At 33.9% G+C, this 17,496-nt stretch overlaps 2 protein-coding genes across 6 annotated transcripts; one reads left to right on the plus strand and one right to left on the minus strand.

Annotated features, from left to right (window-relative positions):
• Window positions 1-523: 523 nt before the first annotated feature.
• On the plus strand, window positions 524-6,308 carry LOC21385592 (probable galacturonosyltransferase 15). Of its 4 annotated transcripts, none has more exons than XM_024174092.1 (7): window positions 524-624; window positions 727-1,018; window positions 1,440-1,483; window positions 2,656-2,808; window positions 4,195-4,776; window positions 4,876-5,181; window positions 5,332-6,308. In XM_024174092.1, the coding sequence occupies exons 2-7, from the start codon at window positions 796-798 to the stop codon at window positions 5,623-5,625; spliced, it is 1,602 nt and encodes a 533-aa protein (XP_024029860.1). In that variant the 5' UTR covers window positions 524-624; window positions 727-795; the 3' UTR covers window positions 5,626-6,308. The 4 variants fall into 4 exon arrangements, with proteins under 4 accessions (XP_024029860.1, XP_010109354.1, XP_024029861.1 ...); XM_010111052.2 differs by having other exon boundaries at window positions 5,341-6,308; XM_024174093.1 differs by having other exon boundaries at window positions 2,659-2,808.
• Window positions 6,309-6,588: 280 nt separating this feature from the next.
• On the minus strand, window positions 6,589-16,794 carry LOC21385593 (floral homeotic protein AGAMOUS). Of its 2 annotated transcripts, none has more exons than XM_024174096.1 (8): window positions 16,268-16,494; window positions 11,611-11,692; window positions 9,202-9,263; window positions 8,927-9,026; window positions 8,727-8,768; window positions 7,733-7,774; window positions 7,418-7,608; window positions 6,589-6,834 (listed from the first exon to the last, which is right to left on the minus strand). In XM_024174096.1, the coding sequence occupies exons 1-8, from the start codon at window positions 16,447-16,449 to the stop codon at window positions 6,831-6,833; spliced, it is 705 nt and encodes a 234-aa protein (XP_024029864.1). In that variant the 5' UTR covers window positions 16,450-16,494; the 3' UTR covers window positions 6,589-6,830. The 2 variants fall into 2 exon arrangements, with proteins under 2 accessions (XP_024029864.1, XP_010109355.2); XM_010111053.2 differs by lacking the exon at window positions 6,589-6,834 and adding an exon at window positions 16,634-16,794 and having other exon boundaries at window positions 7,414-7,608; window positions 16,268-16,503.
• Window positions 16,795-17,496: the final 702 nt, after the last annotated feature.

Here is a 17,496-nt window from a genome sequence, read left to right on the forward strand (position 1 = left end):
GCGGCTTTGAACGCGGCTTTCATTTTGGCATTTCCCCTCTCATTTTTCTTTGCAAATTTGCCCCTCAAATTTATAAGATTTTGACAATTTACTGCTTGAATATCAAATTTTATAAATTTGTCCCTAAGTTGTAAAATAATTGCAATATTCTCTTCTATAGTGATAATTGTGCTAAATTAGTAAGAAAAAAACACATTCGATAAAAAGTTTTAGCATCTCAATTTAAACCGTAATACATATTTTTCAATTTCCCAATCCTTAATCCCTTAAATTTGATAAAATTCAAAGTAAAATTGATAAAGTCATGAAAAAAATTGATAAAATTGGGGCACGTTGTAACTGAATACAAGTTTAAGGGGTAAATTGCTAAACTAAAACTTTAAGGAGTTAGTTGCTAAACATATAAATTTAGAGGAGTAAATGTGCAAAATACGTTTTATTTATTTCATTTTGGAATTAATTTATATATTTTATATTATCCGAAATAAATGAATAATTATTATATTTCCTCTCTGTTCTGAGCAAGTATAAGAGCGAGAGAGCGTGATCTTTGTTGAGCCTTTCGAAAACAAACATGTTATGGCCTCCAAAGAAGAATCAAACGCGTGAGCGTGACTTCCCCAGGTATTCTTCTTCATCTCCTTCTTCTTCTGAATCGATTTCTTCTCTGATTTCTCCTGATTTCGCATTTTCCATCCTTGCTCTTTGCTTGTGCTGTACGGGCAGATCTTGTAGCAGCGGAGTTTGATTTGGTTCGCCGGTCGGAATCGGTAATTCCATGGAACTCTGGAGATCATGAAGTTCTACATATCGACGTCGGGGATTAAGCGAGTCACCATATCGAGCTCAGCCGCCGGTAAGGAGTTCCCGGCGACGGCGACTGCTCCAGCGACTCGGCGGATCTCCAGCAGGACCTTTCTTCCGGTGGTGCTCGTGCTGGGGATTCTTTTGCCGTTTCTTTTTGTCAGAATTGCGTTTCTTGTGCTCGAATCTGCCGCCAATTGCTCTTCTACTCTCGGTATTTCTCTTCTATTTGATTGTGATTAGTACTTTGGAAGTAATTAGAACTATGATTTTCCCCTTTTTTTTTTTTTGCATATTTTCGAATTAATTTGTAGTTGTACAATTTCCTTCTTGATTATAGTTCAGTTGAAGCGTACAAATTATGGCTTTGCTGAATTTGTTGTGTACGGTTCCGAAACTGATAAGGGAGCGTACAAATACTGTGAAACAGACTTTTTGGCTAAAAATTATTTTCTAGTTTTTCCATTTTTATTTTCAGCTGAAAAAAGTTGTGCGATTGCGTCAGTGTATACTGTTTTCCTTCATAGATAGTTCATCACTTCATCATTTTGTTCTTTAATTTTTATTTTATTTATTTTAATTTATTTTATTTTAATTATTTGCCTTTCTTTTCGTTTTTTTATTTCTTAATGAAGATTGTATCGGATGGGGACTACTCGGCGGGAGTGATTCGTCTCTGGTAAGTGTTATACTCTGTATTGACGAAAATGCCCCTTTCGTTTTCAAGTATTCGTTTTTTTTTCCCGAAAATAGTTATTATTTTAATTTTTGTCATTTTTTTGTGAATAGTTGGAATTCAATTTTTTTTTTTTTGAGAATTTTTTATTTTTTGATGCAAAAGAATTTTCTTTATTTTTTATAGAAAAAAATAAATTTTTTTTAATTGGAGCATAGAACATGGCACTTTACTGATTTCTACGTGTGCACCTGTACGGTGACTTAGTAGAATCTTCGTCCCGTTGTGGAGGGTGGACCTCATTTTGTTGAATTCTCGGCAAGCATGACAAAAGTTTTTCTATTTTTTTGTCAACTTTAGGATGAATACCTCATCCTTTTCATGAATTGTGCATGATAATAAGAAAATATATATTTTTAATTTGATATATACACAATAAATACTTGTTTTAGGGCCAGATTATAATACTCTGTCGTATGCTAAAATGGAAAAATGTATGTATATATATTTTTCTGTCCCGCCCGATGCAGGTCATTTTCGTTAAACGAACTAGTTGGTATTGGCATTTTCGTTCTAGGAAAATACAGGATACAGTGTGTGGATAAGCGCACCCTATGGAATTGTCGGTATTCCACTGCCAACAGTTGCTTTCCATGACACGTGGCCAGTTGGGTTCCAATGATATTATTCTAGCCCACTTGTTCTTACTTTATTTCAATTTTCAGTGCCATTGTTATTTTTTTTTGTTGAACATTTTCAATGTCATTATACGAAAATTGAGACGGAAACAAGGAGATAAAACGGAACTGCAATAATTGGCGTTAATTGCTATTCCCAAACCTATTTGCGTACACCCAGTACGTCCATATTGTAGACGCCAAAAAGGGGTTTCATTTTTTTTTTTCCCTTCCTTTGCTGAATTTTGTTGCACTTAAGTTACTCTGGAATCACTCGAAAACCCAACTGGCAATAGATTTTTTATGGTGATGCTATTTTACGTCAACAAGGTATCGTTGCGGAAGTAGTGGTTATCAATTATGATGTTACTATCTCATTAGCAAAAACATTATGATTACTATCTAATATGTTTTTGTCTTTTTAACTGTGTTGTAGCAAAAAAATTATGATGCTACTATCTAATATTTTTTTGTCTTTTCATGTACTGACTGTAAAAGAAGCTCAGGGACGAACTGACAAGAGCCCTACTAGAAGCAAAAGAAGGTAACGTCTATAATGAGGAAGGCATAGAATCTTTCGACGAGCTTGTGAGAGAGATGACTTCCAAACGGCAAGATATCAAGACGTTCGCTTTCAAGACAAAGGCTATGGTACTTGGCTAGCTACTTGCATATATATATATATATATATAATATATATATATATATTGTCGTACTCCTTTTTTTACTTTGTCTATGTACGCGTTAATTCTGTTTTGTTTTACTTTTCTAGCTGTTTTGTAACTTTGTATGTGTTCTTTTCCATCATTATTGTTTTCTGTTGCGTGTTTTACGTCTGCCTGATTGAAAGGTGACGACATCAAAGACCCTAGCCACAACCCTTTGAGTCGGCAAATTAAGCATGGGCCTTACTCCATCTGTCCATGGGTCTATTTGGTTGGGTCTCGGTCTGATCTCGGTCTGATCTCTAGGACCAATCTTTGACATATTGTTGACATCATTTTACAGTTCTGCCTCTCAGTCCATGTATGTTTTTTGCTTGACAATTTCTCTAGTTTCCTTAGTTTTCCTTCTGAAGGACAGTGAGCAGGGTATGGAAAATACAATCACTTGTAACATGCATACAAATGTTCTAAAGAAGCGTGCAACATTTAAGCAGTAAATGCACCCATTCGAAACAAAGTTTTCTCGTTTTCGTCGGCCGTTCTTTTTGCAGTTGCCAACTGGCCCCACCCTACCTGCTATAGTTGTTTGGCCGTTTGTCAAAAAATAAGAGCGTCTTCTGACAGTTGCTGATTAACTTCCCATTTGAGGTCCTACCCTATTGAGGCAGTATTTTTTTTTCCCTCGTGGTAGCGAATTGTTTAACCATCATTGTCTAGTACGTCATATTGATATTGTTCTTGTGCAAACCGTGAATGTTACTTGATTTTGCAGGGATTGCTCAATTATTGCCTGTGGTACTGTCTTTGTGCTATACCTGCTAGCTAGCTAGTATCAGTAGGCATGAATACTGAAACTTTGCAAACTCGTGATTGGATCAAGTTGCAATCTGAAATTTTTATCCAAGTTTCTGGCTGCCATTAGTTAGACATTTGAATTTCACCAACAAATGATCATCAGGGAAACAAAATAAATATGAGAAAGCATTTCGTATATGTATGGATAACATAGTTCAACCCCGAATGTATAATCAATAAATTTATGACTGCAATAATGCGCGTGAACTAGCCGGTGATGTATGTTAACTGTAGTGCTATTTTACTTTTTTTCTTCTCTAGATTTTTGTCAGTTTGAACTCATTCAATTCAACGGATGATAAAATATTTGGCTGTAGCTTAACCTGGTACGACTACTAGGAAACAGATATTTCCAAGTCTTCTAAGATTTTATGGCTGATTTATCATTGATGGATTTTCAATTTAGGGTCTTAAATTAATGTTTTATGCAACAAGAAATTTCCATGCTCTGAAGCATATAACTAACTGCTTAACGGTTAACCCCTTACATCTGAATTGATTCCTTGATTATATGCAGCTATCAAGAATGGAGCGCAAGGTCCAAACAGCTAGACAGCGTGAATCTATTTACTGGCATTTAGCTTCACATGGTGTCCCAAAAAGCCTACATTGTTTATGCCTCAAATTGGCTGAAGAGTATGCTGTAAATGCCATGGCTCGATCTCGTCTACCCGCTCCTGAATATGTTTCTCGCCTTTCTGATCCATCCTTCCACCACCTTGTTCTACTAACGGATAATGTGATTGCAGCCTCTGTTGTTGTCTCGTCTACTGTCCAAAACTCTGCCAATCCTGAAAAATTGGTGTTTCACATAGTTACGGACAAGAAAACTTATACTCCAATGCATGCTTGGTTTGCAACCAATCCTATTAAATCAGCTGTTGTGGAACTCAAGGGGTTGCACCATTATGATTGGCCTCAGGAAGTTAATGTTAGAGTTAAAGAGATGTTGGAGATCCATCATTTGATATGGAGGCATTACTACAATAATTTGAAGGAAGAAGATTTTGAAGAGGAGAGACAAAATAAAAGATATTTGGAAGCTTTAAGTCCCAGCTGCTTGTCCCTTATGAATCATCTCCGAATTTACATCCCTGAGGTAATCACTCTAATATTCTTACAGGATCCTCCCTGATCAAATCGATGGGGTTGAATGTGAATTTGTAATGATATCATCTGGTTTTTATGGGCCACACAGCTGTTTCCGAATCTCAACAAGATAGTGTTCTTGGACGATGATGTTGTAGTACAGCAAGACATATCGCCTTTGTGGGAACTGGATCTCAATGGGAAAGTTATTGGTGCGGTTGTTGATTCACAGTGTGGAGATCATGACTGCTGTCGAGAAAGAAAGTACAAGGACTACTTGAATTTTTCAAACCCTATTATATCATCCAACTTTGATGCTGATCTTTGTGTATGGCTGTATGGCATGAATGTCTTTGACCTTGAAGCTTGGAGGAGGTCTAACATCACTGCAACTTATCATCAATGGTTAAAAGTTGTAAGTATCTTCTGCTCTAAATTAATAAGTTGGTCCGTAAAAACTACGATTTGCATGTATGGATACAATATGATAAGGCCTATGATTCTCAATACTCATGGTTTATTTCTCTGTTTATGATTCTTGTCTCTCACCATGATTTGGTCATAGAATTTTCAGAGCCTCGAAAATGGGTTGGCATTATGGTATCCAGGAGTGTTTCCACCTGCCTTAATTGCATTCGAGGGTCATGTGCATTCTCTGGATCCATCATTTCACGTCGATGGTTTAGGTTACCGTACTCCAGAGGTTAGCGAGGAACTCTTGGAAGCTGCTGCAGTCGTACATTTCAGTGGCCCCGCAAAGCCATGGCTTGAGATTGGGTTTCCTGAGGTTCGAGGCTTGTGGAATAAACATGTAAATGCTACAAACAAGTTTGTCAGAAAATGTGGAGTCATGGGGTAAAGAGAACGAAGATCCCTCTTTCTCACATAATATTCATTTCGGAAGAAAGAAAACCATGGGCACGGTTTGGGACCAGAGGGAAGAAGGTTTTGCCTTCAGTCTCTGCCCACGCTTTGCTCAGGACTGGTAATGTTATTCTTGTCCATAATAGCAAATAGAAGAAGGTACCACGGAATACACTATATAGTTAATATCTTCAGCCTTCAAGAGATATAAGAATCCAGATTGTAGCTCTCTAACAGTGCCTGTAAATTTTAGTCGGACGATCAGAGAATTAGTTTCTTTGGAAGTGGTTTTGAAGTAATATTAGTCGTCCCAAGAATCATCTCAAGTTTTTTTACAAGTAATATGACAAGTGAGCTGGCATCTTTCAACACGGGCTGCTGGGCATCAAATTTATGCCTATAATTTAAACTTGTACGTACCAAGTATAAAATAGCAACTCACTTCCACAATACTTGGTGTAAAAAGTTTGAAATATTCTTTTTTGTTTATACTCAGTATCATGGTTGTACTACTTTCTCTATTCATTTACGTTGAGAACAACTCCAGAGAATTGCCCATAGTATTCCACAACAAATACTTGAGTTCTGTTTTTTTTTTTTTTTTGGCTTGAAAAACTAATGTGGTGGGGCTTGCAATTGGATAATGTCCATCGATGTGCTTCAATGTGCTTTGCTGTATAGGTCAACTAATGGCGTTAATTCTAGTTCATGTGTTAGGGGTTTAGCTCACACACATCTGTAAACCCTCATTTGGGCACTGCACATATCTGTAAACACACACACACACATATCTGTAAACCCTCATTTGGACACTGCAGGTTGTTGGCTTTAGCAATAACCTAGTGATGTCCAACTAGAAAGAAATGCCAGCGACAGGAGATGCCAAAAGCGGATTTAATACTGAGGTTACTCAATATTTCATGCAGTATTATTGCCAACAATATAGTTGGGAGCGAGAATAATCAAGTACTTATTTATGTTTTCTAATAACATGAGTGCATAATAAAGTTCGATGCATGCTGCTGAGCTAACAAATAGTTTAAGAGTTTGGCCATGAGAAAATTAGTCGCCTTCAACATAGTGGGAAACGCACAAAATAGTTGTTTACATCGTCTATACATAAAGCTACAATTTAGAAGTGCATATATATAGATAATAAAAACCAGAAAACCAAATCGCCTTCCTTCTGGTTCCTGCAATTCAACTGCACCAAGGAATATATAACAAAAGAGAACTTAGAAAAGTTCGATACTTAAAAACACATAAATATACAATGAAACTCTATTTATGATTCATATGAAATAGAGGCACTTATTTTGAGCCATCTTAACTAATGGCAGGGGCATGTTTACCAAGCTAAAATGGAAAGAATAATGAAATTGGAAAAGTAGGTAAAAGAATTCTATCGTCCATTTATCTATTAGTATATGCAATCGGAAAATTAAAAATATTTACTAGTTTAATAAAGGTATACAAGTAAATTTGGTGTTTATTCCCATTATCCAAAAAATAATACTAAGAGGTATTAGGATTGAAATCCCCCCACATTTTGTGAGGCTAATTTTTTTTTTATCTTATTATGTTGTTACTAAATAAACGGCTAGATAGGAAAGGGACACGCTCGTCCTTTTTCCTTTTATATTCACGTGATTTAAACATGCCCTTTAAACAATAAGGTATCTGAATATGTTAGGAAAAGAAAAGGTATGATGCCATGCTTCGAAGTGCTCTTATCAGATCTTTTATAGCTTGTAAGTCCAATGTCTAGATTGGAGTAGAAATCTTACACAAGTCGACAAGCTGTCTGGTCTTGACGAGAGTAATGGTGATTGGCGTTCATGAGGCTTACAGGGAGAAAGTTCCGATCATAAGTCGACTGCGAAGCAGGAACGGACTCGCATTCAGTTCCGGTCGGCATCAAGCTCATTTGCTGTTGCTGCTGCTCCTGTTGCTGCTGTATCCTCTCATGTTCATTTATCTGCGTAATCAATTAATAACATTCAAGTTAGCCCTCCGAGTCTTGTTTCAACTTTCTTTCTTCATTTTTCTACAGCTCATAATTGCTTGAGTAGTGGAAGAGAAAGAGAGAACTGAGAGAGAACCTTTGCCCTCAGATAGTTGTTATGGCTTTGCAACTCTATCTCCTGCATGTACAATTGATATGCATCAGTCTTTCAGGACAGAAATCCTCTGAAATTATTTGATAATGGACTTGAACATATAATTAATCCAAATAAGACTCTATTCCGTGTCATGGTTGTCTTCTCCAGTTCATTTAGGAAGCTTTGATTATTGGGTTAGCCGTCAAGTACTTCATATAATTCAAACTTTTTCTTCTGGATTCGGTTTTTTCTTTTTCTTTTTGACATAAAAAAAAGCAACTAGTATCAAGGTTAATTACGACATCCTAATTTAATTGACACTCCTTAGATAAGCCTTTCCTTTACTAATCCCGCTCTAAATTTTAATGAAAAAGAAATATGTCTTTATATATAAAATATTCTTATACTATCTGTGCACAGGTGGATCCATTATAGATCATGGTGATAACTGAGAACTTTCAATTTTAAATACTTGTACATTTTTTTTTAGAAAAAATGAATTATACCTTAAAAAAAATTAGAATATATTCCCCTTATCTATATTACCAAACAAAAAAGCTTAATTAATACATACGTGACCTGTCATCGTTTTTAATTAATTCATCATAATTTTAAGGCCAAAAACTTTTTTAGGCTCTTCTTCTTCTTCTGTTTTTTTTTTATTTTTTTTTTTTATTTTTTTGCCGCAACAACCCTCAACATTAGAGACGGGTACGTGGATTAACCGCTAGATTAAGCTTGCCCCCACTTAATTGTAGACTTCTATTTGGAATGAAGTAAAAAAAAATTAAACTAAACAAGAACAAGATATTTATGGCCCATGGAACAAATTTTTGGCTGCACCAATGACGTCCAACAACACCTTGTTTTATTTAGTCAAGATACAGTACAATTACATTTTCACATACAGTGCATCACACTTGTGTAGAGAAGACAGTAATAAATAGAGACAAGAAACGAAATATAGACGTTGAAGCGAGAAAATGGTACTTACCCTCTTCTGCATAATCTCGATTTCGGCAAAAAGCATTTCATTCTGGCAGAAGAAATCAAGCATTTCATAAACGAGTAAAAATGAAATGACACAATGTACAATGGTATTCAGTAATCCAGAGAAAGGAATTAAGTGTGCGATATATATATACATATAAATATATATGTATGTATGTATGTATGTATGTTTGTATGTTATACCTTCTTGGATCTGATTCTGCTGATTCCTTTCTCCAATCTTGTTTCAAGGCTCTTGAGGTCCTTTAAGCTCATAGAACTTAGAGCTTCACCCACTATATGCCTGTAAACAAAAGTAATTATTACTAGTTTCTGCACAAACACAAACACACACACACACATATATATTGAATTGATAAGGTGTACACACACACACACACACACACACATATATATTGAATTGATAAGGTGTACACACACACACACACACACACACATCTTATATATACTTAGTTTACCTGTTTGAGTTCTGCAGTTCCCGGATCTGTCTTCTCAGTTTGGAAGCTTCTTGCTGGTAAAACTGCCCATACATGTTTGTGCGTGTATGTATAAATGGAAATACGGTTAGATGGATATATAATAAACATATAGAAATGAAGGTTTTGTGGGTTTCTCACTAAAACACTAGACGCGGCACATTTGATTTTAATCATTTATACATCTCATAAAATAAGACCTTGAGAATTTTTTTGTGCTCGAGTGAAAAAAAAAAATAAAAACCCTTATCATCTGATCAGTCACCTCTTTTCTTCCTTTTATCATATTTTGAATTATGGTTTCTTGAATTTTGATGATTAATTGAGCTGTTTATTCTTTTAGATGAAATAACTGTATTCATTTGTTTGAGGAAAGGAAAAGGGAAAATGCATGCTCAAACTTCTAAGTTGAGATGTGATTTTATGTGAGAGCTTTTTACTGTAGCAAAAAAATTAGATGTGACTGTTTCTGAAAACTTTTTACTGTAATAAAACTCGAATCGATGAAATGAACGGGGCCCAAATAACTTTATTCATTTGATTAACTATGCTTTTCGCTTATTATTAGAGAACACGGCATTGCAATTGATTCTTAAGTTTCCATATATTTAAACATTAATACGCGCACACAAACGCTTATAATCAATTTCTACTACTTATTATATATGAACTTTAATTTCCTATATTTCTCTTATTTCTTTGAGTAATTAAGTTTTTATATACAACTAGTGTCTGAGTTCAAAATCCTTTTACTTGCGAGAATATATGCTAACACTGAAGATATCATGAAATAACATTTTTCATTACCTTCATAGTGTGCGTAATATTTTATGTCGTCATTAATATTTAGTACAAATAAAATATATTCGAAATATTACTGGCATTTGTGAAACATAATTTGCCTTTTTTTCCTTTTATTGTTTTCAAGGAAAAATGAGCAAAATGATGTATGTCATTGTCCTCACATGCCACATTCGGATTCATTTTTAATATTTAAAAGTGGGGCAAAAATAAACCTTGAGCTAAGAAATAGTTGGAGCTGAAAATTCTCTCAAAAATTATTTTGGATCAATGTCTGGGCTTCTAAAATACATTTAGGGAGTGTATATTTCGCATGAAAGAGAAAGGGAGCAAACAAATTTTCTTTCTCATCTAAGCATGTCTTCGCTGATATAATCAACAAAAATTGTAGTAAAGAACAGATTTTTTAAACTAAATTAAATAAATAGCAGTCTTATAAAAAAAATTTACATGAAAAATTTTTTTTTACTAGTCGTAAATAAAATTTTTACGCGATAAACTGCTATTTATTTTAAATAATTTTAAAATATGATATTTATTAATTTAGTTTCACTAATATGCTATTACAACATTCTCCCTGTAATCAATATAAAATGAGAGTTTAGGGGGCCCATACGCTCTTTGGTAAAGTTTCTTGGAAGTCAATTTTGACTTCATTGGTTCAAAAGCTGCTTCTAAAAACATTTAAAAATTTGTTAGAAGAACTCTAGCTTTCCGAAAGAGCTTCTTGTTAAAGCCAGAAAATGTGACTTAAATTTTTTTTTGAAGTATGAACTTTATTCTAAGAATTTTTTTTCGCTTATAAGAAAAATTTTCAATTATTTTGACTTATTGAGCTCTTTTTAAAAATGTGATTCCAAATTCTTTGAAATACTACAATTTTTTTTCTCTTCTTCTATTCACTAAAAACAAAAGCAAAAGTTCTGACAAATGGACCTAATATAAGGGATGAGAAAGAGTAATACCTATATATCTTTTCACCCTTTTGGTATTGATTTTCGGTGAAAATAAATGCCAAATTTACTTATACACATATCATTAATATGTTCAATATGTAATAACTCAATAATTATTTAGTTAGGTAAAAGACAGTTTATAAATTGTATTGATAAGATTACTATTTCTAAGTGTACTAAACACTAGTAAGGGATCAAATATCGTTTATTATTTCACCATTAAATATATAAGTAAACGCTAGAAAAGGATTATATAATAATCTTCATTATTATTACTTCACATTCCTTTTCAATACTATATAACCTTTTTTATTAAATATATTTCTTTATTTGATAAACACACTGATAATGTGGAAACACATTTGAACGTAGGTGTGTGACTAAATCTTATGTTTATAATTTAAATAAGACAAGTATCGAAAATACACACATATAATCTAATGATTAAATATTGTATCTAATTAGAGCTTCTTTAATTAATTGGTAGATATATTATATGTGAAAGCTACAAATTCATATTCATGTTTCGTTCAACTTCAAAGAGAGGGAAAAAAAATACACATGATTAAGATTTTTGCCATGCATAACTTATCAAGCCGCGCACATTCTTTGCAGTGAAAACTTATATAGTTACCTGAACATTGGCCTCGACAACAGATCCTGTGTTTGAAGAATCAGCACATGCTTTCTTGTACCTTTCAATTGTACCTCTAACGCTGCATAAAAATATATAATTAAAATAATAATAATAACGATATTGAAATTACAAAGATTTCACGATCACAAATTTATTATAAAAAAAAAAAAAAGACAAACACGTTCCTTCTAGTGCTTTTGATAAGAATATTTATTTTATTTCTAGATGGACGAACAGAAAAGCTGTAGCAACAACAATAATAGAGAGTTTATAATTCAAGCAAGTAATAAGTATGAAATAATTGAAACATGTATACGAGCTCAAATTAGCCCTTGATATATAAAAGAGTTAGCTAATGAAAAAGATTAAAAAAAAAATTGAACGAGGGATTTATAAGATTATATATTGTGTCACAGAAATAGTCTAAAAAATTATAGCTAATAGTAAAACCGAGGGAACATAATGAATATCCTCTCTAGTTAGGTCCAGATTAATTAAATTGCCAATCTGCAGGAGGATCATCAAGCCACACATTTACAAGTATAATCATGACCTAATTAAGCAAATTGAACTAGTAAGGAGACTGATGAATTAATGACTCAATAAATGTGGATTCAAATAATAACTTAACTAAGTAATGGTGTCCTCAATCATTCTCAATTATCATGCACTATTAAGTTAATTTCACGTTTTGAAATAATATATCCAAGTTAGAAATCTAAGAGCATCTCAATGCAATACTATTATGGTTCATGATTCTGATTTTTAAAATTTAAATTTTTTTTGAGAGAAAAAGTCTGTAGTAGAACCAAGAACCATGTTCATAAACCAAACAGAACCCTTAAAACAAACGCCATCTTAATGATTATGGGAAAAAGTATATTTGACATTTCAAATAGCTATGCATCGGAGCAAAAATGAAAATAACATACCATATTATACTTTTTTATGCTAAATATATAATTGACATTAATCTTTACATTATAAATGGTCTAAATAAATATTAAGCAGAATTAAATAACAAAATATAAGTACTAAAAGAAATCCAAAGATTTTGCAGTTTGCACACACTTTTAAACTTCACATCCTAATTCCAAGTACAATGCTGAGAAATAGCTTTTGTTATACCTTACAGATGCTTAATCAAACTTCTGTAAGAGATACACCAAAATCGTCATATCTTATGTATCGAAAATTTGTAAGAGACATATAGAAACAATTGGACAATAAATATCTTTTAATGGGTTATGTGAGTTTATGTACGGTTCTCTTTACAGAAAGTAATTATTTGTCTATAATTATTTGGAAGATAATAAATTACGTAGTTGCCTTTCCAACACGCAATTTTGTGGTGCCTATTTTGTAGTTAGTTTGTTTTATGAATATACTTAGTCTTGAAAAAAAAAAACACAAAAATTCAGTACACCAGTCACGCAAACCCACACCAACATCACACACGTAAGATATACTTTATGTACAAATAGTAAATTTAGGATCATGAATTAATGAGATATATTTTAAGGGTTCTCCTCCTTCTATCCCTAAATAAAATTATTTTTAACATAGTTCTGTAAAAAATGCATTTTTTTAATAGGACATTAATTTGAGATGACTGATAAAAACTAAACTAAAAAAATATATTGCAATCTTCACAATCTCGAGTCAATGTACTCATGAGTTAAGTGAATTATATATACCTTGCAACACAAATTTATCAAAGACAAGTTACATATATACATATATATATATATATATGTATATATATATATATATATATATTAAAATCATGACTTTGCAAATGAGTGCTAACCTAATTGAGATATTAGTTATTTTTTATATTAGTTATCTTCTCTTATCATTTTCTTTACGAAATACAAAAAATTGAATAGGATCAAATATATGAATCAACACTCTTAGTTTTTCAATTATTCTCTTTATATATATATATTAAATATTTACACCAACAGAATCATGTATTAAACAATGTTTATGTTCAAGGTCAATTGATTTTTTTTTGTTAGTTTAAAACTCTCTCTCTCTCTCTCTCTCTCTCTCTCTCTATATATATATATATATATATATATATTGATCCATCATGACTCTAACTCACTACGTTAAAATTTTGCAAGCACCATTTCTTTTTCACAAGAACTGCGAATGAGATTAATTTTATAGTAATTCACCGAATAAAAAAAATAAAATACATGCAGTAAAGTTCTCCTGACCAAAAACTTACTACATACAATATTATATCATATACGACAAATGTAAGCGCATATAATATAATATCATATAATTCCTTTGAAAAAAGATGGGTAAAAGTGGAGAGCGAAAGCATCATTAGATTCTATATTTCCCTTTCTAATCTATGGCAACTAACTCCAGGATGGTATAACCTTAATATCCTCGAGCTACTGATTGGTTGGTCCCTGCTAACCTGTCAGAAGATCCCAAAATAGCTCAAATCTCTTAACTTCTAACCACACGCCACGTGTACAATAACCCATTACTCAAAGTGTAATAACCATAGGATACACTTCATAAACCACCAGGTACCATCAAAATCCAAACTACACCATCTTGAATAATTTCAGATCATCAGTCTCTGGATTTTCTTCCTTTTTTTTTTTTTTTTCTCTTGTAATAAAGTGATGTTTGAATAGACTACATGAAAAGAACCCTACATCCGTTTTGTGTCTGAACACTTTTGTGGAACTGAGAACTGAGAAGCCTGTTTTGGTGCAGGCATTTTTGCATGCTTACCCGTCCCCACTCCCCATTCAGTCTCACCTAAATTTTCAACACAATCCCTTTTATTGGCTCGTACACTTTGATTTTTTTTTCCTTTCACTCTTCTCACTCTTTAAATATTCCTTCCATCACTCTAATATCTCATGATAAATACTACGGTGTTGGGTATGAAGTGATCTTAATTAATTAGCTCAGATTTGACTCTCTCTCTCTCTCCAAGAATGTTGCACAATGAGTTCGAAGTATGTGTATATCTTTATAGGCTTACTAGTTACTACCTACACCCGCCTCAGTTATATATATACATATATATATATATATATATATGTACTATTTAAGATTTTGCACGCTCAAAGACGAGAAAAGAATAGAGAGCGAATTTTGCACCAAGGAAAGAAATAAAAGAGAAAAAATGGAAAGAGGGAAAAAAAATGGAAGAGGGATGAGCATTAGAGAAAAGAGAGACGCCAAGTAAAAGGAATCTTGGCACTATCGTGAGAAAAGTACTGAAAAATCATTTCTGATGACGTGACCAAAGATTCGTATATATGTTGTAACTCAAGACATCATCAATCTATATATATATATGTACACACATATATATTACAGCTCACACATGCAAACCCTATTTGATCCCTCCTTAATTTGTAATTTGTATAACGTATATTTTCTATTCTCATTTCTTAAGACTCATGAGAAGGGGTAAAATGGTCTTATACGGGTAATGAAACTTAATGACGCCATCACTAGATTACCAAAAACTTGAAACCCTAGATCATTTTCTTTTTGTTCTTTTTTTTTTTTTTCTTTTCTGGGCTAGATCATTAAATCCTATACTCAATTCAACTCTGACTAACTGATACAAGGAGTGTTAATGACTTCCGACACATACCCTTTTAAGTATTCAAACCCTAATTGAATTTAACTTGAAGAAGAAAGCCAAAACCCCTATATAATCTCTGCAATTTCATTGGTGTGATTGCTGATAATATATATATATATATATATGTATATAAACTGAGATGCAATTGTTACTGAGGAAACGTCAAGAAAATAGAATTGAATAGACTGGGCCGCTAATCAGAGTACTGTGACAGCTTTTTCTAGAGAGAGAGAGAGAGAGAGAGAGAGAAGACAGTGGAAAGACAAAAATGACGAGGTCTTAATACATGAAAAACAATGGGCATGTGAAACTGAAAATCTTTTGTGAGCCTAGAGCTATAAGTTGTTGGCTTACATATTAACAAGTTTACGACCGGGAAAAGAAAAATCTACTATTAAACTACTTCTATTTCTATCTATTACCGACCGGCAGATCTGTGATTCCTTTAAGCAAAGGACTATAATGAAACACGAAAACGAAAATCAACCCCATAAAGCACACAACGGAAAACCCAAATTGGAAAAATAAATAAATAAATAAATATTATATCGATCTATCTTTTCTGTTTAGCCAAACAAAAAACCAAGGAAGAAAATGAGAGAGAGAGAGAGAGAGAGAGAGAGAGAGAGAGAGAGAGAGAGAGTTGATCATTACTTGGGAGCTGGGACAGCTACCTAGATAATCTTTTACACCAGTAGTCCTGGATCTCAGAAGGTCAGAAAGCTAGGCTATATATATTTGTTGCATAAATCCATTGGAAATCTTTGACGACAGATTCTATATATGTATATCAAGGTGAAAATATAGATAACACTAGATCTTTAAACTGAACAAAGATTTAAAATTTGAGACTGACCAAACAAGACAAAATATGTGTTAAATGATTTTGCTTGGATCATTATCAATTTTCTTTTAGTTTAGCCGATCAAAGAAGAAATATAAAAAATAAATGAAAGAAACAAGAATATTAATGTCAAAAGGGAGAAGAAAACACTTTGAAATTAAATTAAAAGAATTAACCTGTTGTTAGCGTACTCATAGAGGCGTCCACGGCTGGAGAAGACAATAAGAGCAACTTCAGCATCGCACAAAACAGACAACTCATAAGCTTTCTTGAGCAAACCATTTCTGCGCTTACAAAAAGTGACTTGTCTGTTGGTTGTGTTCTCTATTCGCTTGATCTCAATTTTCCCTCTTCCCATTTTTCTCTGGGAAGAGCTTTCCGGTGCTTGATTTGGGAACTCCGTGGTTGCTGTCTGAAAAACAAAAAACAAAAAAACAAAAAATCATCAAAAGCATGCTTTGATCATATGTAATATCTTGTGTTACTTATTTATTTACAAGATGATCTTAGTTTGTTTTTTTAATTTTATATAACCCACAAACCTTGAAAAAAAAAAACCAAAGAAATTTGTAGTGGAAAACCGAGGAGAAAGGAAAGCCGAACAACTTGTTCTTCTTCTTGATCGATCTTTGAGTAGTTGAGTCTCTTTTAGTTCTTTGGTTATGTATAGGAAAGGAAGTGGGCTGGTCTAGCAGGTGGGTATTTTTGGACAGGAAATAGACGTCTCAACCATCTTCCAACTCACACTTTTATTTTGCTTTTCGTGGGGTCTAGAGAATACTCTTCTCATACATATTCTGTATATATAAAATATAATATATATATATATGTACATAATATTACTGGTGGAATTGAAAGAGGACTAATGGTTAAAAGGGCTTGAGTTCACTTTCATATGCCGTCCATTTTTTCATGTATGGGAAAATTAAAGGGGAGGATAATAAAAGGGTCTTTGGGAAAGCGACTTATTTTAATGGGGATTTGAATGACACCCTTGTTTAAGTTTCACTCAAGATCCTCAGTAGTGCACAGTAGAGAAGGTTTGGAATAAGAGCGAGGGTACAGCCCCGGGGCAACCCCGGAACAACCTCGGGACGGCCCCAGCCTCGGTACAGCCCCGGAACAGGCCTGGTACCGCCCCGGGACAGCCCGTGACAGCCCCGGCACAGCCTCGGTACTGCCACGGCTTAGCCCTGGGACAATCCCGGGACGGCCCGGGACAGCCCCGGTAGAACTCCCGGACAGTGCCGATACAGCCCCAGTGCAGCCCCGGCACAACCCCGGTATAGCCCCGGGACAGCCCCGGGTCTTCCCCGGGACAGCCCTGGTAGCACCCCGGGATGGACCCGGGGAAGCCCCGGTACATCCCCGAGTACAGCCCCGGGACAGCCCCGGTACAGCCCCG

This window comes from Morus notabilis, unplaced genomic scaffold, assembly GCF_000414095.1.
Source record: "Morus notabilis unplaced genomic scaffold, ASM41409v2 Scaffold3543, whole genome shotgun sequence".
NCBI classification, from domain to species: Eukaryota; Viridiplantae; Streptophyta; class Magnoliopsida; order Rosales; family Moraceae; genus Morus; species Morus notabilis.

Bases quoted from the DNA above. Each gene is read 5' to 3' on its own strand.
- LOC21385592 (XM_024174092.1), top strand. From the start codon at position 796: ATGAAGTTCTACATATCGACGTCGGGGATTAAGCGAGTCACCATATCG. The intron at 1,019-1,439 runs GTATTTCTCTTC...TTCTTAATGAAG, and splicing joins CAATTGCTCTTCTACTCTCG to ATTGTATCGGATGGGGACTA. The intron at 1,484-2,655 runs GTAAGTGTTATA...TGACTGTAAAAG, and splicing joins GCGGGAGTGATTCGTCTCTG to AAGCTCAGGGACGAACTGAC.
- LOC21385593 (XM_024174096.1), bottom strand. From the start codon at position 16,449: ATGGGAAGAGGGAAAATTGAGATCAAGCGAATAGAGAACACAACCAAC. The intron at 11,693-16,267 runs GTTAATTCTTTT...ATTTTTATGCAG, and splicing joins TATGAGTACGCTAACAACAG to CGTTAGAGGTACAATTGAAA. The intron at 9,264-11,610 runs GTAACTATATAA...ATGTATGGGCAG, and splicing joins TTGTCGAGGCCAATGTTCAG to TTTTACCAGCAAGAAGCTTC.